Source organism: Somniosus microcephalus, chromosome 11, assembly GCF_052327205.1.
Source record: "Somniosus microcephalus isolate GS21.2 chromosome 11, FLI_Smic_1.0, whole genome shotgun sequence".
Classification (NCBI taxonomy): domain Eukaryota; kingdom Metazoa; phylum Chordata; class Chondrichthyes; order Squaliformes; family Somniosidae; genus Somniosus; species Somniosus microcephalus.
In genome coordinates this window covers 108691307-108711800 of record NC_140997.1, presented here as the reverse complement: position 1 = coordinate 108711800, position 20494 = coordinate 108691307, and the positions used below count along the sequence as shown (strand labels likewise).

Genomic DNA, 20494 nt, shown 5'->3' with positions numbered 1-20494 from the left:
TACCCGACCGTATTGTCAGTGTAAACTTCACCGTATTCTCAATGTATACCCGACCGTATTCTCAGTGTCAACCTGACCGTATTCTCAGTGTAAACCTGACCGTATTCTCAGTGTAAACCCGACCGTATTCTCAGTGTAAACCCCACCGTATTCTCAGTGTAAACCCCACCGTATTCTCAGTGTAACCCCGACTGTATTATCAGTATAAACCGGACCGTATTCTCACTGTAAAGCTGACCGTATTCTCAGTGTAAACCCGACTGTATTCTCAGTGTAAACCCCACCGTATTCGCAGTGTAAACCCAACTGTATTCTCAGTATAAACCCGACCGTATTCTCAGTGTAAACCTGACCGTATTCTCAGTGTAAACCCGACCGTATTCTCAGTGTACACCCGAACGTATTCGCAGTGTAAACCCGACCGTATTCTCAGAGTAAACCGGACCGTATTCTCAGTGTAAACCGGACCGTATTCTCAGTGTAAACCCGACCGTATTCTCAGTGTAAACCCGATCGTATTCTCAGAGTAAACCCGACCGTATTCTCAGTGTAAACCTGACCGTATTCTCAGTGTAAACCCGACCGTATCCTCAGGGTAAACCCGACCGTATTCTCATTGTAAACCCGACCGTATTCTCAGTGTAAACCAGACCGTATTCTCAATGTAAACTCGACCGCATTCTCAGTGTAAACCCCACCGTATTCTCAGTGTAAACCTGACCGTATTCTCAGTGTAAACCCGACCGTATTCTCAGTGTAAACCTGACCGTATTCTCTGTGTAAACCCGACCGTATTCTCAGTGTAAACCCGACCGTATTCTCAGTGCAAACCTGACCGTATTCTCAGTGTAAACCCGACTGTGTTCTTAGTGTAAACCCCACCGTATTCTCAGTGTAAACCCGACCGTATTCTCAGTGTAAACCCCACCGTATTCTTAGTGTAAACCCGACCGTATTCTCAGTGTAAACCTGACCGTATTCTCAGTGTAAACCCGACCGTATTCTCAGTGTAAACCCGACCGTATTCTCAGTGTAAACCTGACCGTATTCTCAGTGTAAACCTGACCGTATTCTCAGTGTAAACACGACCGTATTCTCAGTGTAAACCCGACCGTATTCTCAGTGTAAACCCGACCGTATTCTCAGTGTAAACCCGACCGTATTCTCAGTGTAAACCCGACCGTATTCTCAGTGTAAACCTCACCGTATTCTCAGTGTAAACCTGACCGTATTCTCAGTGTAAACCCGACCGTATTCTCAGTGTAAACCCGACCGTATTCTCAGTGTAAACCCCACCGTATTCTCAGTGTAAACCCCACCGTATTCTTCGTGTAAACCCGATTGTATTCTCAGAATAAACCTGACCGTATTCTCAGTGTAAACCTGACCGTATTCTCAGTGTAAACCCGACCGTATTCTCAGTGTAAACCCCACCGTATTCTCAGTGTAAACCCGACCGTATTCTCGCTGTAAACCAGACCGTATTCTCAATGTAAACCCGACCACATTCTCAGTGTAAACCCCACCGTATTCTCAGTGTAAACCTGACCGTATTCTCAGTGTAAACCCGATCGTATTCTCAGTGTAAACCTGACCGTATTCTCAGTGTAAACCCGACCGTATTCTCAGTGTAAACCCGACCGTATTCTCAGTGTAAACCCGACCGTATTCTCAGTGTAAACCAGACCGTACTCTCAATGTAAACCCGACCGCATTCTCAGTGTAAACCCCACCGTATTCTCAGTGTAAACCTGACCGTATTCTCAGTGTAAACCCGACCGTATTCTCAGTGTAAACCCCACCGTATTCTCAGTGTAAACCCGACCGTATTCTCAGTGTAAACCCGACCGTATTCTCAGTGTAAACCCCGCCGTATTCTCAGTGTAAAGCCGACCGTTTCTCAGTGTACACCCGAATGTATTCTCAGTGTAAACCCGACTGTATTCTCAGTGTAAACACGACCGTATTCTCAGTGTAAACCCGACGGTATTCTCAGTGTACACCCGACCTTATTCTCAGTGTAAACCTGACCGTATTCTCAGTGTAAACCCGACCGTATTCTCAGTGTAAACCCGATCGTATTCTCAATGTATACCCGACCGTATTGTCAGTGTAAACTTCACCGTATTCTCAATGTATACCCGACCGTATTCTCAGTGTCAACCTGACCGTATTCTCAGTGTAAACCTGACCGTATTCTCAGTGTAAACCCGACCGTATTCTCAGTGTAAACCCCACCGTATTCTCAGTGTAAACCCCACCGTATTCTCAGTGTAACCCCGACTGTATTATCAGTATAAACCGGACCGTATTCTCACTGTAAAGCTGACCGTATTCTCAGTGTAAACCCGACTGTATTCTCAGTGTAAACCCCACCGTATTCGCAGTGTAAACCCAACTGTATTCTCAGTATAAACCCGACCGTATTCTCAGTGTAAACCCGACCGTATTTTCAGTGTAAACCTGACCGTATTCTCAGTGTAAACCCGACCGTATTCTCTGTGTAAACCCGATCGTATTCTCAGTATAAACCTGACCGTATTCTCAGTGTAAACTTCACCGTATTCTCAGTGTGAACCCCACCGTATTCTCAGTGTAAACCCGAACGTATTCTCAGTGTAAACCCGACCGTATTCTCAGTGTAAACCTGACCGTATTCTCAGTGTAAACCTGACCGTATTCTCATTGTAAACCCCACCATATTCTCAGTGTAAACCCCACCGTATTCTAAGTGTAAACCCGACCGTATTCTCAGTGTAAACCCCACCGTATTCTCAGTGTAAACCCCACTGTATTCTCAGTGTAAACCCGACCGCATTCTCAGTGTAAACCCGACCGTATTCTCAGTGTAAGCCCGACCGTATTCTCAGTGTAAACCCGAACGTATTCTCAGTGTAAACCCGACCCTATTCTCAGTGTAAACCCGATCGTATTCTCAGTATAAACCTGACCGTATTCTCAGTGTAAACCCCACCGTTTTCTCAGTGTAAACCCGACCGTATTCTCAGTGTAAACCCCACCGTTTTCTCAGTGTAAACCCGACCGTATTCTCAGTGTAAACCCGACGGTATTCTCAGTGTAAACCCGACGGCATTCTCAGTGTAAACCCGACGGTATTCTCAGTGTAAACCCGACGGTATTCTCAGTGTAAACGTGACCGTATTCTCAGTGTAAACCCGACCGAATTCTCAGTGTAAACCCGACCGTATTCTCAGTGTAAAGCCGACCGTATTCTCAGTGTAAACCTGACCGTATTCTCAGTGTAAACCTGACCGTATTCTCAGTGTACACCCGACCGTATTCGCAGTGTAAACCCGACCGTATTCTCAGAGTAAACCGGACCGTATTCTCAGTGTAAACCGGACCGTATTCTCAGTGTAAACCCGACCGTATTCTCAGTGTAAACCCGATCGTATTCTCAGAGTAAACCCGACCGTATTCTGAGTGTAAACCTGACCGTATTCTCAGTGTAAACCCGACCGTATTCTCAGGGTAAACCCGACCGTATTCTCATTGTAAACCCAACCGTATTCTCAGTGTAAACCAGACCGTATTCTCAATGTAAACCCGACCGCATTCTCAGTGTAAACCCCACCGTATTCACAGTGTAAACCTGACCGTATTCTCAGTGTAAACCCGACCGTATTCTCAGTGTAAACACGACCGTATTCTCAGTGTAAACCCGACTGTATTCTCAGTGTAAACCCGACCGTATTCTCAGTGTAAACCCGACCGTATTCTCAGTGTAAACCCGACCGTATTCTCAGTGTAAACCTCACCGTATTCTCAGTGTAAACCTGACCGTATTCTCAGTGTAAACCCGACCGTATTCTCAGTGTAAACCCGACCGTATTCTCAGTGTAAACCCCACCGTATTCTCAGTGTAAACCCGACCGTATTCTTAGTGTAAACCCGATTGTATTCTCAGAATAAACCTGACCGTATTCTCAGTGTAAACCTGACCGTATTCTCAGTGTAAACCCGACCGTATTCTCAGTGTAAACCCCACCGTATTCTAAGTGTAAACCCGATCGTATTCTCAGTGTCAACCTGACCGTATTCTCAGTGTAAACCCGACCGTATTCTCGGTGTAAACCAGACCGTATTCTCAATGTAAACCCGACCACATTCTCAGTGTAAACCCCACCGTATTCTCAGTGTAAACCTGACCGTATTCTCAGTGTAAACCCGATCGTATTCTCAGTGTAAACCTGACCGTATTCTCAGTGTAAACCCGACCGTATTCTCAGTGTAAACCCGACCGTATTCTCAGTGTAAACCCCACCGTATTCTAAGTGTAAACCCGATCGTATTCTCAGTGTCAACCTGACCGTATTCTCGGTGTAAACCAGACCGTATTCTCAATGTAAACCCGACCACATTCTCAGTGTAAACCCCACCGTATTCTCAGTGTAAACCTGACCGTATTCTCAGTGTAAACCCGATCGTATTCTCAGTGTAAACCTGACCGTATTCTCAGTGTAAACCCCACCGTATTCTCAGTGTAAACCTGACCGTATTCTCAGTGTAAACCCGACCGTATTCTCAGTGTAAACCCCACCGTATTCTCAGTGTAAACCCCACCGTATTCTCAATGTAAACCTGACCGTATTCTCAGTGTAAACCCGACCGTATTCTCAATGTAAACCCCACCGTATTCTCAGTGTAAACCTGACCGTATTCTCAGTGTAAACCCGACCGTATTCTCAGTGTAAACCCCACCGTATTCTCAGTGTAAACCCCACCGTATTCTCAATGTAAACCGGACCGTATTCTCAGTGTAAACCCGACCGTATTCTCAATGTAAACCTGACCGTATTCTCAGTGTAAACCCGATCGTATTCTCAGTGTAAACCCGATCGTATTCTCAGTGTAAACCTGACCGTATTCTCAGTGTAAACCTGACCGTATTCTCAGTGTAAACCCGACCGTATTCTCAGTGTAAACCCGACCGTATTCTCAGTGTAAACCTGACCGTATTCTCAGTGTAAACCTGACCGTATTCTCAGTGTAAACACGACCGTATTCTCAGTGTAAACCCGACCGTATTCTCAGTGTAAACCCGACCGTATTCTCAGTGTAAACCCGACCGTATTCTCAGTGTAAACCTCACCGTATTCTCAGTGTAAACCTGACCGTATTCTCAGTGTAAACCCGACCGTATTCTCAGTGTAAACCCGACCGTATTCTCAGTGTAAACCCCACCGTATTCTCAGTGTATTCCGCACCGTATTCTTCGTGTAAACCCGATTGTATTCTCAGAATAAACCTGACCGTATTCTCAGTGTAAACCTGACCGTATTCTCAGTGTAAACCCGACCGTATTCTCAGTGTAAACCCCACCGTATTCTCAGTGTAAACCCGACCGTATTCTCGCTGTAAACCAGACCGTATTCTCAATGTAAACCCGACCACATTCTCAGTGTAAACCCCACCGTATTCTCAGTGTAAACCTGACCGTATTCTCAGTGTAAACCCGATCGTATTCTCAGTGTAAACCTGACCGTATTCTCAGTGTAAACCCGACCGTATTCTCAGTGTAAACCCGACCGTATTCTCAGTGTAAACCCGACCGTATTCTCAGTGTAAACCAGACCGTACTCTCAATGTAAACCCGACCGCATTCTCAGTGTAAACCCCACCGTATTCTCAGTGTAAACCTGACCGTATTCTCAGTGTAAACCCGACCGTATTCTCAGTGTAAACCCCACCGTATTCTCAGTGTAAACCCGACCGTATTCTCAGTGTAAACCCGACCGTATTCTCAGTGTAAACCCCGCCGTATTCTCAGTGTAAAGCCGACCGTTTCTCAGTGTACACCCGAATGTATTCTCAGTGTAAACCCGACTGTATTCTCAGTGTAAACACGACCGTATTCTCAGTGTAAACCCGACGGTATTCTCAGTGTACACCCGACCTTATTCTCAGTGTAAACCTGACCGTATTCTCAGTGTAAACCCGACCGTATTCTCAGTGTAAACCCGATCGTATTCTCAATGTATACCCGACCGTATTGTCAGTGTAAACTTCACCGTATTCTCAATGTATACCCGACCGTATTCTCAGTGTCAACCTGACCGTATTCTCAGTGTAAACCTGACCGTATTCTCAGTGTAAACCCGACCGTATTCTCAGTGTAAACCCCACCGTATTCTCAGTGTAAACCCCACCGTATTCTCAGTGTAACCCCGACTGTATTATCAGTATAAACCGGACCGTATTCTCACTGTAAAGCTGACCGTATTCTCAGTGTAAACCCGACTGTATTCTCAGTGTAAACCCCACCGTATTCGCAGTGTAAACCCAACTGTATTCTCAGTATAAACCCGACCGTATTCTCAGTGTAAACCCGACCGTATTTTCAGTGTAAACCTGACCGTATTCTCAGTGTAAACCCGACCGTATTCTCTGTGTAAACCCGATCGTATTCTCAGTATAAACCTGACCGTATTCTCAGTGTAAACTTCACCGTATTCTCAGTGTGAACCCCACCGTATTCTCAGTGTAAACCCGAACGTATTCTCAGTGTAAACCCGACCGTATTCTCAGTGTAAACCTGACCGTATTCTCAGTGTAAACCTGACCGTATTCTCATTGTAAACCCCACCATATTCTCAGTGTAAACCCCACCGTATTCTAAGTGTAAACCCGACCGTATTCTCAGTGTAAACCCCACCGTATTCTCAGTGTAAACCCCACTGTATTCTCAGTGTAAACCCGACCGCATTCTCAGTGTAAACCCGACCGTATTCTCAGTGTAAGCCCGACCGTATTCTCAGTGTAAACCCGAACGTATTCTCAGTGTAAACCCGACCCTATTCTCAGTGTAAACCCGATCGTATTCTCAGTATAAACCTGACCGTATTCTCAGTGTAAACCCCACCGTTTTCTCAGTGTAAACCCGACCGTATTCTCAGTGTAAACCCCACCGTTTTCTCAGTGTAAACCCGACCGTATTCTCAGTGTAAACCCGACGGTATTCTCAGTGTAAACCCGACGGCATTCTCAGTGTAAACCCGACGGTATTCTCAGTGTAAACCCGACGGTATTCTCAGTGTAAACGTGACCGTATTCTCAGTGTAAACCCGACCGAATTCTCAGTGTAAACCCGACCGTATTCTCAGTGTAAAGCCGACCGTATTCTCAGTGTAAACCTGACCGTATTCTCAGTGTAAACCTGACCGTATTCTCAGTGTACACCCGACCGTATTCGCAGTGTAAACCCGACCGTATTCTCAGAGTAAACCGGACCGTATTCTCAGTGTAAACCGGACCGTATTCTCAGTGTAAACCCGACCGTATTCTCAGTGTAAACCCGATCGTATTCTCAGAGTAAACCCGACCGTATTCTGAGTGTAAACCTGACCGTATTCTCAGTGTAAACCCGACCGTATTCTCAGTGTAAACCCGACCGTATTCTCATTGTAAACCCGACCGTATTCTCAGTGTAAACCCGACCGTATTCTCAGTGTAAACCTGACCGTATTCTCAGTGTAAACCCGACCGTATTCTCAGTGTAAACCTGACCGTATTCTCAGTGTAAACCCGACCGTATTCTCAGTGTAAACCTGACCGTATTCTCAGTGTAAACCCGACCGTATTCTCAGTGTAAACCTGACCGTATTCTCAGTGTAAACCCGACCGTATTCTCAGTGTAAACCCGACCGTATTCTCAGTGTAAACCCGACCGTATTCTCAGTGTAAACCCGACCGTATTCTCAGTGTAAACCCGACCGCAGTCTCAGTGTAAACCCGACCGTATTCTCAGTGTAAACCCGACCGTATTCTCAGTGTAAACCTGACCGTATTCTCAGTGTAAACCCGAACGTATTATCAGTGTAAACCCGACCGTATTCTCAGTGTAAACACGACCGTATTCTCAGTGTAAACCCGACTGTATTCTCAGTGTAAACCCGACCGTATTCTCAGTGTAAACCCGACCGTATTCTCAGTGTAAACCCGACCGTATTCTCAGTGTAAACCTCACCGTATTCTCAGTGTAAACCTGACCGTATTCTCAGTGTAAACCCGACCGTATTCTCAGTGTAAACCCGACCGTATTCTCAGTGTAAACCCCACCGTATTCTCAGTGTAAACCCGACCGTATTCTTAGTGTAAACCCGATTGTATTCTCAGAATAAACCTGACCGTATTCTCAGTGTAAACCTGACCGTATTCTCAGTGTAAACCCGACCGTATTCTCAGTGTAAACCCCACCGTATTCTAAGTGTAAACCCGATCGTATTCTCAGTGTCAACCTGACCGTATTCTCAGTGTAAACCCGACCGTATTCTCGGTGTAAACCAGACCGTATTCTCAATGTAAACCCGACCACATTCTCAGTGTAAACCCCACCGTATTCTCAGTGTAAACCTGACCGTATTCTCAGTGTAAACCCGATCGTATTCTCAGTGTAAACCTGACCGTATTCTCAGTGTAAACCCGACCGTATTCTCAGTGTAAACCCGACCGTATTCTCAGTGTAAACCCCACCGTATTCTAAGTGTAAACCCGATCGTATTCTCAGTGTCAACCTGACCGTATTCTCGGTGTAAACCAGACCGTATTCTCAATGTAAACCCGACCACATTCTCAGTGTAAACCCCACCGTATTCTCAGTGTAAACCTGACCGTATTCTCAGTGTAAACCCGATCGTATTCTCAGTGTAAACCTGACCGTATTCTCAGTGTAAACCCCACCGTATTCTCAGTGTAAACCTGACCGTATTCTCAGTGTAAACCCGACCGTATTCTCAGTGTAAACCCCACCGTATTCTCAGTGTAAACCCCACCGTATTCTCAATGTAAACCTGACCGTATTCTCAGTGTAAACCCGACCGTATTCTCAATGTAAACCCCACCGTATTCTCAGTGTAAACCTGACCGTATTCTCAGTGTAAACCCGACCGTATTCTCAGTGTAAACCCCACCGTATTCTCAGTGTAAACCCCACCGTATTCTCAATGTAAACCGGACCGTATTCTCAGTGTAAACCCGACCGTATTCTCAATGTAAACCTGACCGTATTCTCAGTGTAAACCCGACCGTATTCTCAGTGTAAACCCGACCGTATTCTCAGTGTAAACCAGACCGTATTCTCAGTGTAAACCAGACCGTATTCTCAGTGTAAACCCCACCGTATTCTCAGTGTAAACCTGACCGTATTCTCAGTGTAAACCTGACCGTATTCTCAGTGTAAACCTGACCGTATTCTCAGTGTAAACCCCACCGTATTCTCACTGTAAACCAGACCGTATTCTCAATGTAAACCCGACCGCATTCTCAGTGTAAACCCCACCGTATTCTCAGTGTAAACCTGACCGTATTCTCAGTGTAAACCCGACCGTATTCTCAGTGTAAAAATGATCGGGGCACAGTGGGGGGTCACGGGGGCGTCAGTGATCGGGGGGGGGATGATCGGGGCACGGTGGGGGGTCACGGGGTCAGTGATCGGGGGGAATGATCGGGGCACGGTGGGGGGTCACGGGGGCGTCAGTGATCGGGGGGGGGATGATCGGGGCACGGTGGGGGGTCACGGGGTCAGTGATCGGGGGGAATGATCGGGGCACGGTGGGGGGTCACGGGGGCGTCAGTGATCGGGGGGGGGATGATCGGGGCACGGTGGGGGGTCACGGGGTCAGTGATCGGGGGGAATGATCGGGGCACGGTGGGGGGTCACGGGGGGGTCAGTGATCGGGCTGACTGATCGGGGCATGGTGGAGGGTCACGGGTTTGCTGCTTTTTTTGGCCAATTTATATGTCCTCTCTTTGGATCTTATGTTATCCCTAATTTCCCTTGTTAGCCACGGTTGAGTTACCCTGGTGTCCTGGCCAATATTTATCCCTCAAGCAACATCAATAATAAACATATTATCTGGTCATTATCACATTGCTGTTTGTGGGAGCTTGCTATTCACAAATAAGCTGCCGCGTTTCCTACATTTACAACAGTAACTACACTTTAGAAGTATTTAATTGGCTGTGAATGCTTTGGGATGCCCTGAGGTGGTGAAAGGCTGTATAGAAATACAATTCTTTAAGCTGTCACGTTGGGGACCCAGGGGCAGGGACCACTGAGACATTCTTATAGTAGGGCTCCCAATATTGTGAAGGCCAGAAAGCAGGGCTTGTGAATGGCTCTGTGCTATATAATTACAAGCTCACTCACCAGGGTCTGCCAACGTAACTTTCCATACTCCGTTACCTGTGCAGGGCGTCACTATGGTGCGGTCAGCTGTGAGGGTTGTAAAGGATTCTTCAAACGAAGCGTGAGGAAAAACCTGACGTACAGCTGCCGTAGCAGTCAAAACTGTGTCATCAACAAACATCATCGCAACCGCTGTCAGTTCTGCAGGCTTCGAAAATGTTTGGAGATGGGCATGAAAATGGAATGTAAGTATTACCCGGACTGTGGGGAGTATTACACTGTACCTGGACTGGTAGGCGGTAATCAGCAGGAGGTTTCCTTGCCATGTTTGACCTGAAGTCATGATATTCATGGGGTCCAGAGTCAATGTTGAGGACTCCCAGGGCCACACCCTCCTGACTGTATACCACTGTGCTACCTCCTCTGGTGGGTCTGTCCTGCCGGTGGGACAGGACATAGCCAGGGATGGTGTTGGAGGAGGAAACATAGTAACATAGAAACATAGAAGATAGGAGCAGGAGTAGGCCATTCGGCCCCTCGAGCCTGCTCCACCATTCAATGCGGTCATGGCTGATCATCCAAACTCAGTACCCTGTCCCTGCTTTCTCCCCATATCCCTTGATTCCTTTAGCCTTAAGAAATATATCCAACTCCTTCTTGAATATATTTAATGAATTGGCCTCTACTGCCTTCTGTGGTGGAGAATTCCACAGGTTCACCACTCTCTGGGTGAAGAAATTCCTCCTCATCTCAGTCCTAAATGGCTTACCCCTTATCTTTAGACTGTGACCCCTGGTTCTGGACTCCCTGACCATCGGGAACATCCTTCCTGCATCTAGTCTGTCTAGTCCTGTTAGAATTTTATAAGTTTCAATGAGATCCCCTCTCATTCTTCTAAACTCCAGCGATTACAAGCCCAATCGACTCAATCTCTCCTCATACGTCATTCCTGCCATCCCAGGTATCAGCCTGGTGAATCTTCGCTGCACTCCTTCCATGGCAAGACCATCCTTCTGGGACATTGGCTGATAGGTATGATTCTGTGAGTATGACTGTGTCAGGCTGTTGCATTTTTGGCACAAGTCTCCAGAGGAGGACTTTGCAGGGTCGACTGGGCTGGCTGTGCCTTTGTTGTGTCCAAATCTGATGCCTGGGTCAATGCCGGGTGGTCCATCCGGTTTTATTCTTATTATGCAAAAAGAAAATACTGCAGATGCTGGAAATCTGAAATAAAAACAGAAAATGCTGGAGAAACTTAGCAGGTCAGGCAGCATCTGTGAAGAGAGAAACTGTTAACGTTTCAGGTCAATGACCCTTTGTCAGTACTGGAAAAAAGCAGGAAATGGAACAGATTTTTAAGCAAGTGTAGTGGCTGGGAAATAGGGGAGGGGATGAAAGAACAAAATGGAAGGCCTGTGATAGGGTAGAAGGCAGGAGAGATTAAGAGACATTGAGAGACATTAAGAGATATTCAAGGCAAAAGGAGATGGTAATGGGACAGGTTAAGAAACAAAGGATGGCTCTCGATGAAGTGTAAATTGCGCTGGCAGAATGGAAGACAGCTGCCATGGACTACCTGGACTACACTTCCTCCCACCCCGCCTCCAGTAAGGACTCTATTCATTCTCCCAGTTTCTCCGTCTCCGCCGCATCTGCTCTGTCGATGCCACCTTCCATACCAGTGCTTCTGACATGTCTTCCTTTTTCCTCAACTGAGGATTCCCCTATACAGTAGTTGACACAGCCCTTAACAGTGTCCATTCTATCTCCCGCACTTCTGCCCTCACCCCTGCCCCTCCCTCCCGGAACCACGATAGAGTTCCCCTTGTCCTCACCTTTCAACCCACCAGCCTCCACATTCAATGGATCATCCTCCGCCATTTCCGCCACCTCCAGCGTTATCCCACCACCAAACGCATCTTCCCCTCACCTCCCCTTTCAGCATTCCATAGGGACCGCTCCCTCCACAACACCCTGGTCCACTCCTCAATCACCCCCAACTCCCCTTCCCCTTCGCCCGGCACCTTCCCGTGCAAGTGCAGGAGATGCAACACATGCCCTTATACCTCCTCCCTTCCCACTGTCCAGGGCCCCAAACACCCCTTCCAGGTGAAACAACGATTTACTTGTACTTCTTGCAATTTAGTATACTATATTCGCTGTTCACGGTGTGATCTCCTCTACATTGGGGAGACCAAACGCAGATTAGGTGACTGCTTTGCGGAACACCTCCATTCAGTCCGTAAGGGGGACCCCAAGCTTCCGGTCGCCTGTCGCTTTAATTCACCGCTCCACTCCCACTCAGACCTCACCGTCCTCGGCCTCTTGCACTGTTCCACGGAAGCTCAGCGTAAGCTCGAGGAACAGCACCTCATCTTTCAATTCCTCATCCATCAATTAGGCACTTTACAGCCTTCTGGACTCAACATAGAGTTCAACAATTTCAGATCATAACCCTGGCCCCTATCATATATATATTTTTTATCCACACTTTTGTTCTGTTCTTCTCTCCCACAGGGCAGCTGTCTTCCATTCTGCCAGCGCAATTTACACTTCATCTAGAGCAATCCTTTGTTTCTTAACCTGTCCCATTACCATCTCCTTTTGCCTTGAATATCTCTCAGTATCTCTCAATGTCTCTTAATCTCTCCTGCCTTCTATCCTATCACAGGTCTTCCCTTTTGTTCTTTCATCCCCTCCCCCATTTCCCAGCCCCTACACTTGATTAAAAATCTGTTCCATTTCCTGCTTTTTTCCAGTTCTGACGAAAGGTCATCGACCTGAAATGTTAACTCTGTTTCTCTCTTCACAGATGCTGCCTGACCTGCTGAGTTTCTCCAGCATTTTCTGTTTTTATTCTTATTATGCTTTTTGTAGCAATTTGATACAACTGAGTGGCTTGCTTGGCCATTTCAGTTAAGAGTCAGCCACATTGCTGTGGGTGTGGAGTCACGTATAGGCCAGACTGGGTAATAATGGCAGATTTCCTTCCCTAAAGGACATAAGTGCATTAGTGAACCAGGTGGGTTTTTTACGACATTCCGATAGTGCTGTGTATGTACCTTTAAGGGAATAACTGGTCTTAGACTGCAGTACCGGCAGTGACCACCCCTGTATAAAAGGCCCTAGCAGGCTTCTGTAGTTTCAGTTTCAAGCTGCCTCTTGTTCAGTAAAGTACCTGTTAAACTGTTCTCCCGAAGTCCGTGTATTATTGAGGCGCGGACTTTACAGTGGCGACGAGTAAGTTCGAGCTCACCTGCAGTGTGGCATCATCTCACGGGGATCTCGCCTGAAAGGAAGGTCCTGGAAGGTCGTAGTCTGAGCAACGGGCGTCGACCGAGGGCAACCGCCCAAAGAATCCATCGGTGTTTGGAGAATTGTGGGAGAGACTGTGGTTCCAGCGAATCGTGCTGGTAGCAGGTAGCGCGCTGACCCTTCCGGACTGCCGTGGGCTCAAGCTCGATCGAGCAGCTCTACAAATCGGGCCGCGCAGCGTCGCCGGGAAAAGAAAACAAGAGAGAGAGGGTGGAGCGCTCGGTGCTCGAGAACAGGGCAGCGGAGAGAAACGAAACGGGGGGGGAAGGAAAGCGAGACGCGCCGAAGCTGCGGGTCGCCGCCATTACCCGCTAGGAGCAGCGTGGCAGTAAGGGGAAGAAGCAAAAGCGCGGGAGGCGCCATTTTATCCCGTTGGGGAAGAAGCAAAAGCGCGGGAGGCGCCATTTTATTCCATTGGGGAAGAAGCAAAAGCGCGGGAGGCGCCATTTTAAATCACCCAAGATGCCGAAAAGTGGCAGTATCACTGCTTTTGACAACAAGGTAGAAGACTGGACCACGTATGTGGAAAGAATTGAAGTGCACTGCAAGGCAAATGAGGTGGCTGATGGAAAGAGGGCGTCGGTATTATTAAATCTGATGGGTGCGAGTACGTGTGGCCTATTGCGGAATTTAATTACCCCAGCTAAACCAATGGAGAAAAGTTTTGAGGAGATTGTTCATATCTTACAGGAACATCTAAGCCCTACACCACTGCCGATAGCAGAAAGATTCAAGTTCCATAAAAGAAACCAGCACAAAGATGAGAGCAATGCTGACTATCCTACGGAACTACGCAAGTTATCGAAGCACTGCCAGTTCGGAGCAGGACTGGCAGACACCTTACGGGATAAGGTTGTCTGCGGGCTCCAGAGTGAAGGAACCCAGAAACGATTACTTTCAAAAAAGGACCTGACGCTAGAACAGGCTTTCAGCGTGGCAGTATCCTACGAAGCAGCAGCACGGGGAGCTGCGGAAATACAACAGAAACCACAAGAATACAGCGCTAACGAAATGGCGTATGGAGCCGAAAAGTGCTATCGCTGCGGCAGAACAACCCATGAGCAGAAGGACTGCTGGTTTAAAGACAAAATATGCAGGTAATGCGGGAAAATGGGACATATAGCAAGAGTCTGCAGGTCGGGAAAGAAGACCAACATGACAAGAACTACTAAGGAACAGTACAGGAAAGTAAAGAAACTGACAGATAGTAGTTCAGAAGATCAGGAGAGTGATAAGGACTCCGGGAGCAGGCGACTAAGTTGTTTAAAGTTACACAACGTGATCGCAAAAGAAGATCACCGAACCATTTGGGTCACCCTCATGATAGCAGGGTCCCCAGTGAAGATGGAATTGGACACAGGAGCAGCCCTAACTGTCATGAATCGATGAGACTATGAGCGGCTATTCTCACACATACCCTTAAAGGACACGTCCATTGTATTGAAGACATACACGGGGCAAAAGGTCTACCCCAGAGGAAAAATAAGGGTGCCAGTTGAATATAAAGGAAAGGAAACACAGAAACTATACATGTATATACTACGAGATGGAGGACCACCATTATTGGGACGTGAATGGATCCGAAGACTACAATTGGATTGGCATTCCATTCTGGCACTAACTGTGACTGACAAAAAAGATGATGACGTCGCACCTGGACGTCTGTCACAAATTCTATCTGACGCGGAAGAGGTGTTCCAACAAGGACTTGGGACTCTAAAAGGAGTAAAGGCAACCATAAAGATTGAGGATAACGCAACCCCAAAATTTTTCAAGGCCAGACCGGTGCCATACGCGATACGCCCAGCTGTGGAAGCTGAACTGGAGAGTCTGGAGCGTTCGGGGGTGCTGTCTAAGGTGGACTGGAGTGAGTGGGCCACACCCATCGTTCCTGTAATGAAGAAAGCATTGAGCAGCACGCCTGGGGAGCCAAGGTTGGTTCGCATCTGTGGGGACTTCAAGGTGACTGTGAACCCAGTCCTGCACACAGTACAGTATCCGCTTCCGCAGATAGAAGCTATTTTCGCCTCACTATCTGGAGGGAAACGTTTTACAAAGATTGACCTGGCTCAAGCGTATCTACAAATGGAGGTGGAAGAAGCATCTAGGAAATACCTCACGATAAACACTCACAAAGGCCTTTACCAGTACAATCGACTGGTATTTGGGGTAGCATCGGCCCCGGCTATGTGGCAGAGGGCAATGGAACAAGTCCTGCAAGGGATCCCGGGGACCCAGTGTTATTTGGACGACATCCTGGTTACGGGCGAAAATGACAATGAACACCTTGCAAACCTGGAACAGGTGCTCACGAGATTGCAGGAATATGGGCTACGAGCCAACCGTCCCAAATGCGAGTTCTTCAGGAGACAAATCTCATATTGTGGCCACATGATTGATGAGGAAGGGTTGCATAAGTCGCCGGACAAGATTGAGGCTGTAGTCAAGGCTCCAGCACCAGAAAATGTGTCGCAACTGAGGTTGTTCCTCGGGTTGGTGAACTACTACCATAAGTTCTTGCCGAATTTATCTACAATTCTGCACCCACTGAACGCCCTCCTTCAAACTGGTGTAACATGGAAATGGAGTGATGAGTGTAAGCATGCCTTTCAGGAATGTAAATGCCAAATCACTTCAAAAGAAGTATTGGCCCACTACAACCCAACACTACCGATTCGGTTGGCATGTGATGCGTCACCTTACGGCATTGGAGCGGTGCTGTCACACAAATTCCGTGACGGTTCAGAGAGGCCAATAGCCTTTGCATCGCGCTCGCTAACCTCAGCCGAGCGTAACTATGCCCAGATTGACAGGGAGGCCCTCAGCCTGGTGTGGGGGGTGAAGAAGTTCAATCACTATCTGCACGGGCAGAAATTCACCCTACTGACTGATCATCAACCCCTGGTCTCAATTTTTAACCCAAAGAAGGGCGTTCCGGTGATGACGGCGCAACGGCTGCAAAGATGGTCACTTTTTCTAGGGGCACATCAGTATGACATAGAGTACAAAGGTACGAAACAACATGGAAACGCTGATGGGCTGTCGCGCCTACCGTTGCCTACGGCGGAAGAAGCACCTGCAGTGGACCCGGTGGAGATATTCCATGCGACCATAGTCGAATGTTTGCCTGTTACAAACGTAAGTATTGAGAAGGAAACCCGAAATGACCCGACACTCTCTCGGGTCTATGATTTGACGGTGAAGGGATGGCCAGCATATGGCGACTCACTGTTGCCAGCATTCTCGCCAAGGAGGGAACAGCTGTCAGTGTGCCGGGGAACCTTGATGTGTGGATCCCGAGTGGTAATTCCACCCAAGTTGAGAGATAGAGTACTCAATGAGCTTCACGAGGGTCATCTGGAAGGGGTAAAAATGAAGAGCCTAGCCAGGGCGTTTGTGTGGTGGCCGGGAATCGATAAAGAAATCGAGGATATGACCAAGAGATGCACAGGATGCCAGGAGGTCCAAAACGCTCCACCACAGGCCCCGCTACATCCATGGGAGTGGCCCTCATCTCCACGACAATGGGTACACAATGATTTCGCTGGTCCATTTATGGACTCAATGTTTCTAATCGCTGTGGATGCCCATTCGAAATGGCCAGAGGTCATTAAAATGTCCTCCACCACCACGGAGAAAACTATTGCAGTCCTAAGGACCATCTTCGCCAGGAATGGGTTGCCAGAACAGATCTGTTCTGACAATGGCCCACAGTTTGTGTCTGAGGATTTCCAGAGGTTCCTGAAGAATAATGGGGTGAAACATTACACATCTGCCTCATATCATCCAGCCACAAATGGATTGGCTGAGAGGTGCTTCGGTTTCCTCCCACAGTCCAAAGATGTGCGGGTTAGGTTGATTGGCTATGATAAATTGACCCTTAGTGTTAGGGGGATTAAATACGTGGGGTTACGGGGATAGGGTGGGATATGTGTTGGTGTAGGGGTTACAGGGATCGGGTGGGATATGTGTCGGTGCAGGCTCGATGGGCCGAAATGGCCTCTATCTGCACTGTAGGGTTTCTGTGTGTTCTGTGTGTTTGTTCAGACCTTTAAAAAGGCCATAAAGGCAATGTATAATGACGACATACCACTGCAACACAAGGTGGATAACTTCCTGTTTGCTTACCGGACGTACTGTTTTTCAACCGGAGACTAAGATGTCGCTTGGATTTGCTCAAACCAAACATAAGACGAGATGTTGAGGATAAGCAGTTCCAGCACATAAATGAGAAGCCAACCAGGAGCTTCAAGATAGGGCAACCAGTCTTGGCCCGCGATTACCGAACAGAAAAATGGCAGCCAGGCACGATATGCACACAGCAGGGACCACAAAGGTACACAGTGGACGTTGGAGAGAGCATCGTCAGACGCCATGCTGACCAGATTCTAGAGTCACAGGAAGAAGCCAAACCTGTACCACAAGCATGTGCACCTGGTAATGAGCCCGAAGTACAGATTGCATCTACCTCAGAAGCAGGGGTATTGGAAGCTGACGAACCAACCAATGACAATGAGCCAGAATTGACTCCACCGCCAGAACAGGATACTCGAGAAAGGCGCTATCCAGTCCGGATCAGGAAGCCTCCTCAAAGACTGAACTTATAAATGACTATGTCAGTTGATGTATATATTACTGAGAAAATTGTAATTGTAATTAGTTATTATTTAGTTGTTAAATGAATGTTATGTACTGTTTATCTAAAAGGGGAGGAATTTTTGTGTATGTACCTTTAAGGGAATAACTGGTCTTAGACTGCAGTACCAGCAGTGACCACCCCTGTATAAAAGGCCCTAGCAGGCTTCTGTAGTTTCAGTTTCAAGCTGCCTCTTGTTCAGTAAAGTACCTGTTAAACTGTTCTCCCGAAGTCCGTGTATTATTGAGGCGCGGACTTTACAGATAGCTCCATGATTTTTAATTCCAGATTTATTTAATTAACAATTCAAATTCCCAAATGCCATGGTGGGATTTGAACTCACATCTCCGGGATTATTAGTCCAAGCCACTGGATTACTAGTCCAGTAACATAACTACTCTGCTACCTTACCCGACTCTGGCTCCATTCCATGCCTCTGTCTGCTGAACACACGGGGTGAAGCTCTCTCTGCAGCTTAGTAGGGGAGCCTGAGGCATGAGAGCACGGCAAGTGCCCTGAGGGTCAGGATCACTGCATATGTTGCCTGAAGAAGGACAGAGTGCTGGTCAGCGCTGCCCATCCTTCCCAAGACCAGACGTACATGGTGCATGAAGCCTTGGAGCGTCAGGAGAAGAGGCTGGGGGAATGTACTCAGTAACTCTCAAACCTCATTCTGATTACAAACAGGGAATTTTTCCACTTACTGTGCTGATACCATGTTATCATTTTTTTCCTAACTTTAGCTGTTCAGTGTGAAAGGAAACCGATTGAGGCACAGCGGGAAAAACCAGCAAACTGTGCAGCTTCCACAGAAAAAATCTACATCAGGAAAGACCTGAGGAGCCCACTTACAGCCATGCCAACATTCATCGCAGACAAAGACAGTGCAAGGTATAGTTAGCAGCTGCTGGCCAGAGATTCAAATCAGGCAGCTCTCCTTCCTGGGTCTTTAGTGAAACCTCGGATCCTCCCCCCTCACCGAGGGGCAGTGAGAATTGCTGGGTTGCTGCTACAATACAGAGCAGTACTAAAGGACATTGATGAGATGCCCCCATGACTCCATTGGATAAATTCACTGTCCGCTATGCCTTCCTGACCTGGAAGTCCCAGCTTCCATTTTGAATTCAGGGCTCATGTCTCTGATTGCTATCTCGTGATTCCTGCTGCAGGGACACGGGGCTAGAACAGGGTCAGGCTGGACTGTGATGCTACTCATGCTAAAATAGCTTGCCAGCAAAGGTGGAAATGTCATGAGGATTACAGCAGCATTGTGATTGGAGCCAACAGTGTTTAGAAAGGCATGTCTCGCAAACTCAACCTCATGGTTGCTGAAGCACTTAAGAACTGATTAATGTTAATGACTGGAATTTGTGGGGAGTTTCAACATCTGTTGCGGATGATGCAAGCAGCAGGTAGCTGCAGTCTGAACCAGACTTTGTGCTGATAGGGTGCGTTAGGAAATGGACACATGGTATGGAGAGGCAGGAGGTGCCCTGAAAACAGTGAGGGGGGCAGAGTGACGGAGAGGGGGGAGAGTGACGGAGGGGGGGGGGGAGAGTGACAGTGAGGGGAGAGAGAGTGACGGTGAGGGGAGAGAGAGTGACGGTGAGGGGAGAGAGAGTGATGGTGAGGGGAGAGAGTGATGGTGAGGGGAGAGTGTGACAGTGAGGGGGGAGAGTGACAGTGAGGGGGGAGAGTGACGGTGAGGGGGGAGAGTGACGGTGAGGGGGGAGAGTGACGGTGAGTGGGGAGAGTGACGGTGAGGGGGAGAGTGACGGTGAGGGGGGAGAGTGACGGTGAGGGGGGAGAGTGACGGTGAGGGGAGAGTGTGACAGTGAGGGGGGAGAGTGACAGTGAGGGGGGAGAGTGACGGTGAGGGGAGAGAGAGAAACGGTGAGGGGGGAGAGTGACGGTGAGGGGGGAGAGTGACGGTGAGTGGGGAGAGTGACGGTGAGGGGGAGAGTGATGGTGCGGGGGAGAGTGACAGTGAGGGGGGAGAGTGACGGTGAGGGGAGAGAGAGAAACGGTGAGGGGGGAGAGTGACGGTGAGGGGGGAGAGTGACGGTGAGTGGGGAGAGTGACGGTGAGGGGGAGAGTGACGGTGAGGGGGGAGAGTGATGGTGAGGGGGGAGAGTGACGGTGAGGGGAGAGTGTGACAGTGAGGGGGGAGAGTGACAGTGAGGGGGGAGAGTGACGGTGAGGGGAGAGAGAGAAACGGTGAGGGGGGAGAGTGACGGTGAGGGGGGAGAGTGACGGTGAGTGGGGAGAGTGACGGTGAGGGGGAGAGTGACGGTGCGGGGGAGAGTGACGGTGAGGGGGAGAGTGATGGTGAGGGGGAGAGTGACGGTGAGGGGATAGAGTGATGGTGAGGGGAGAGAGTGACGGTGAGGGGATAG

The 20494-nt window shown here is 48.3% G+C and overlaps 2 protein-coding genes across 2 annotated transcripts in view; one reads left to right on the top strand and one right to left on the bottom strand.

The window, feature by feature from the left end:
• LOC147110818 (FYVE, RhoGEF and PH domain-containing protein 5-like) overlaps nucleotides 1–20494 on the bottom strand; it is a 1561072-nt gene that overhangs the window by 53754 nt on the left and 1486824 nt on the right. The gene's annotated exons all lie outside the window — the stretch shown is intronic.
• LOC147110820 (nuclear receptor subfamily 2 group C member 2-like) overlaps nucleotides 1–20494 on the top strand; it is a 136058-nt gene that overhangs the window by 35638 nt on the left and 79926 nt on the right. Inside the window, exons 2-3 of the mRNA XM_086002215.1 lie at nucleotides 10213–10392; nucleotides 18842–18989. Of these exons, the coding sequence (XP_085858341.1) occupies nucleotides 10213–10392; nucleotides 18842–18989 (328 nt within the window). The remainder of the gene's footprint in view (nucleotides 1–10212; nucleotides 10393–18841; nucleotides 18990–20494) is intronic.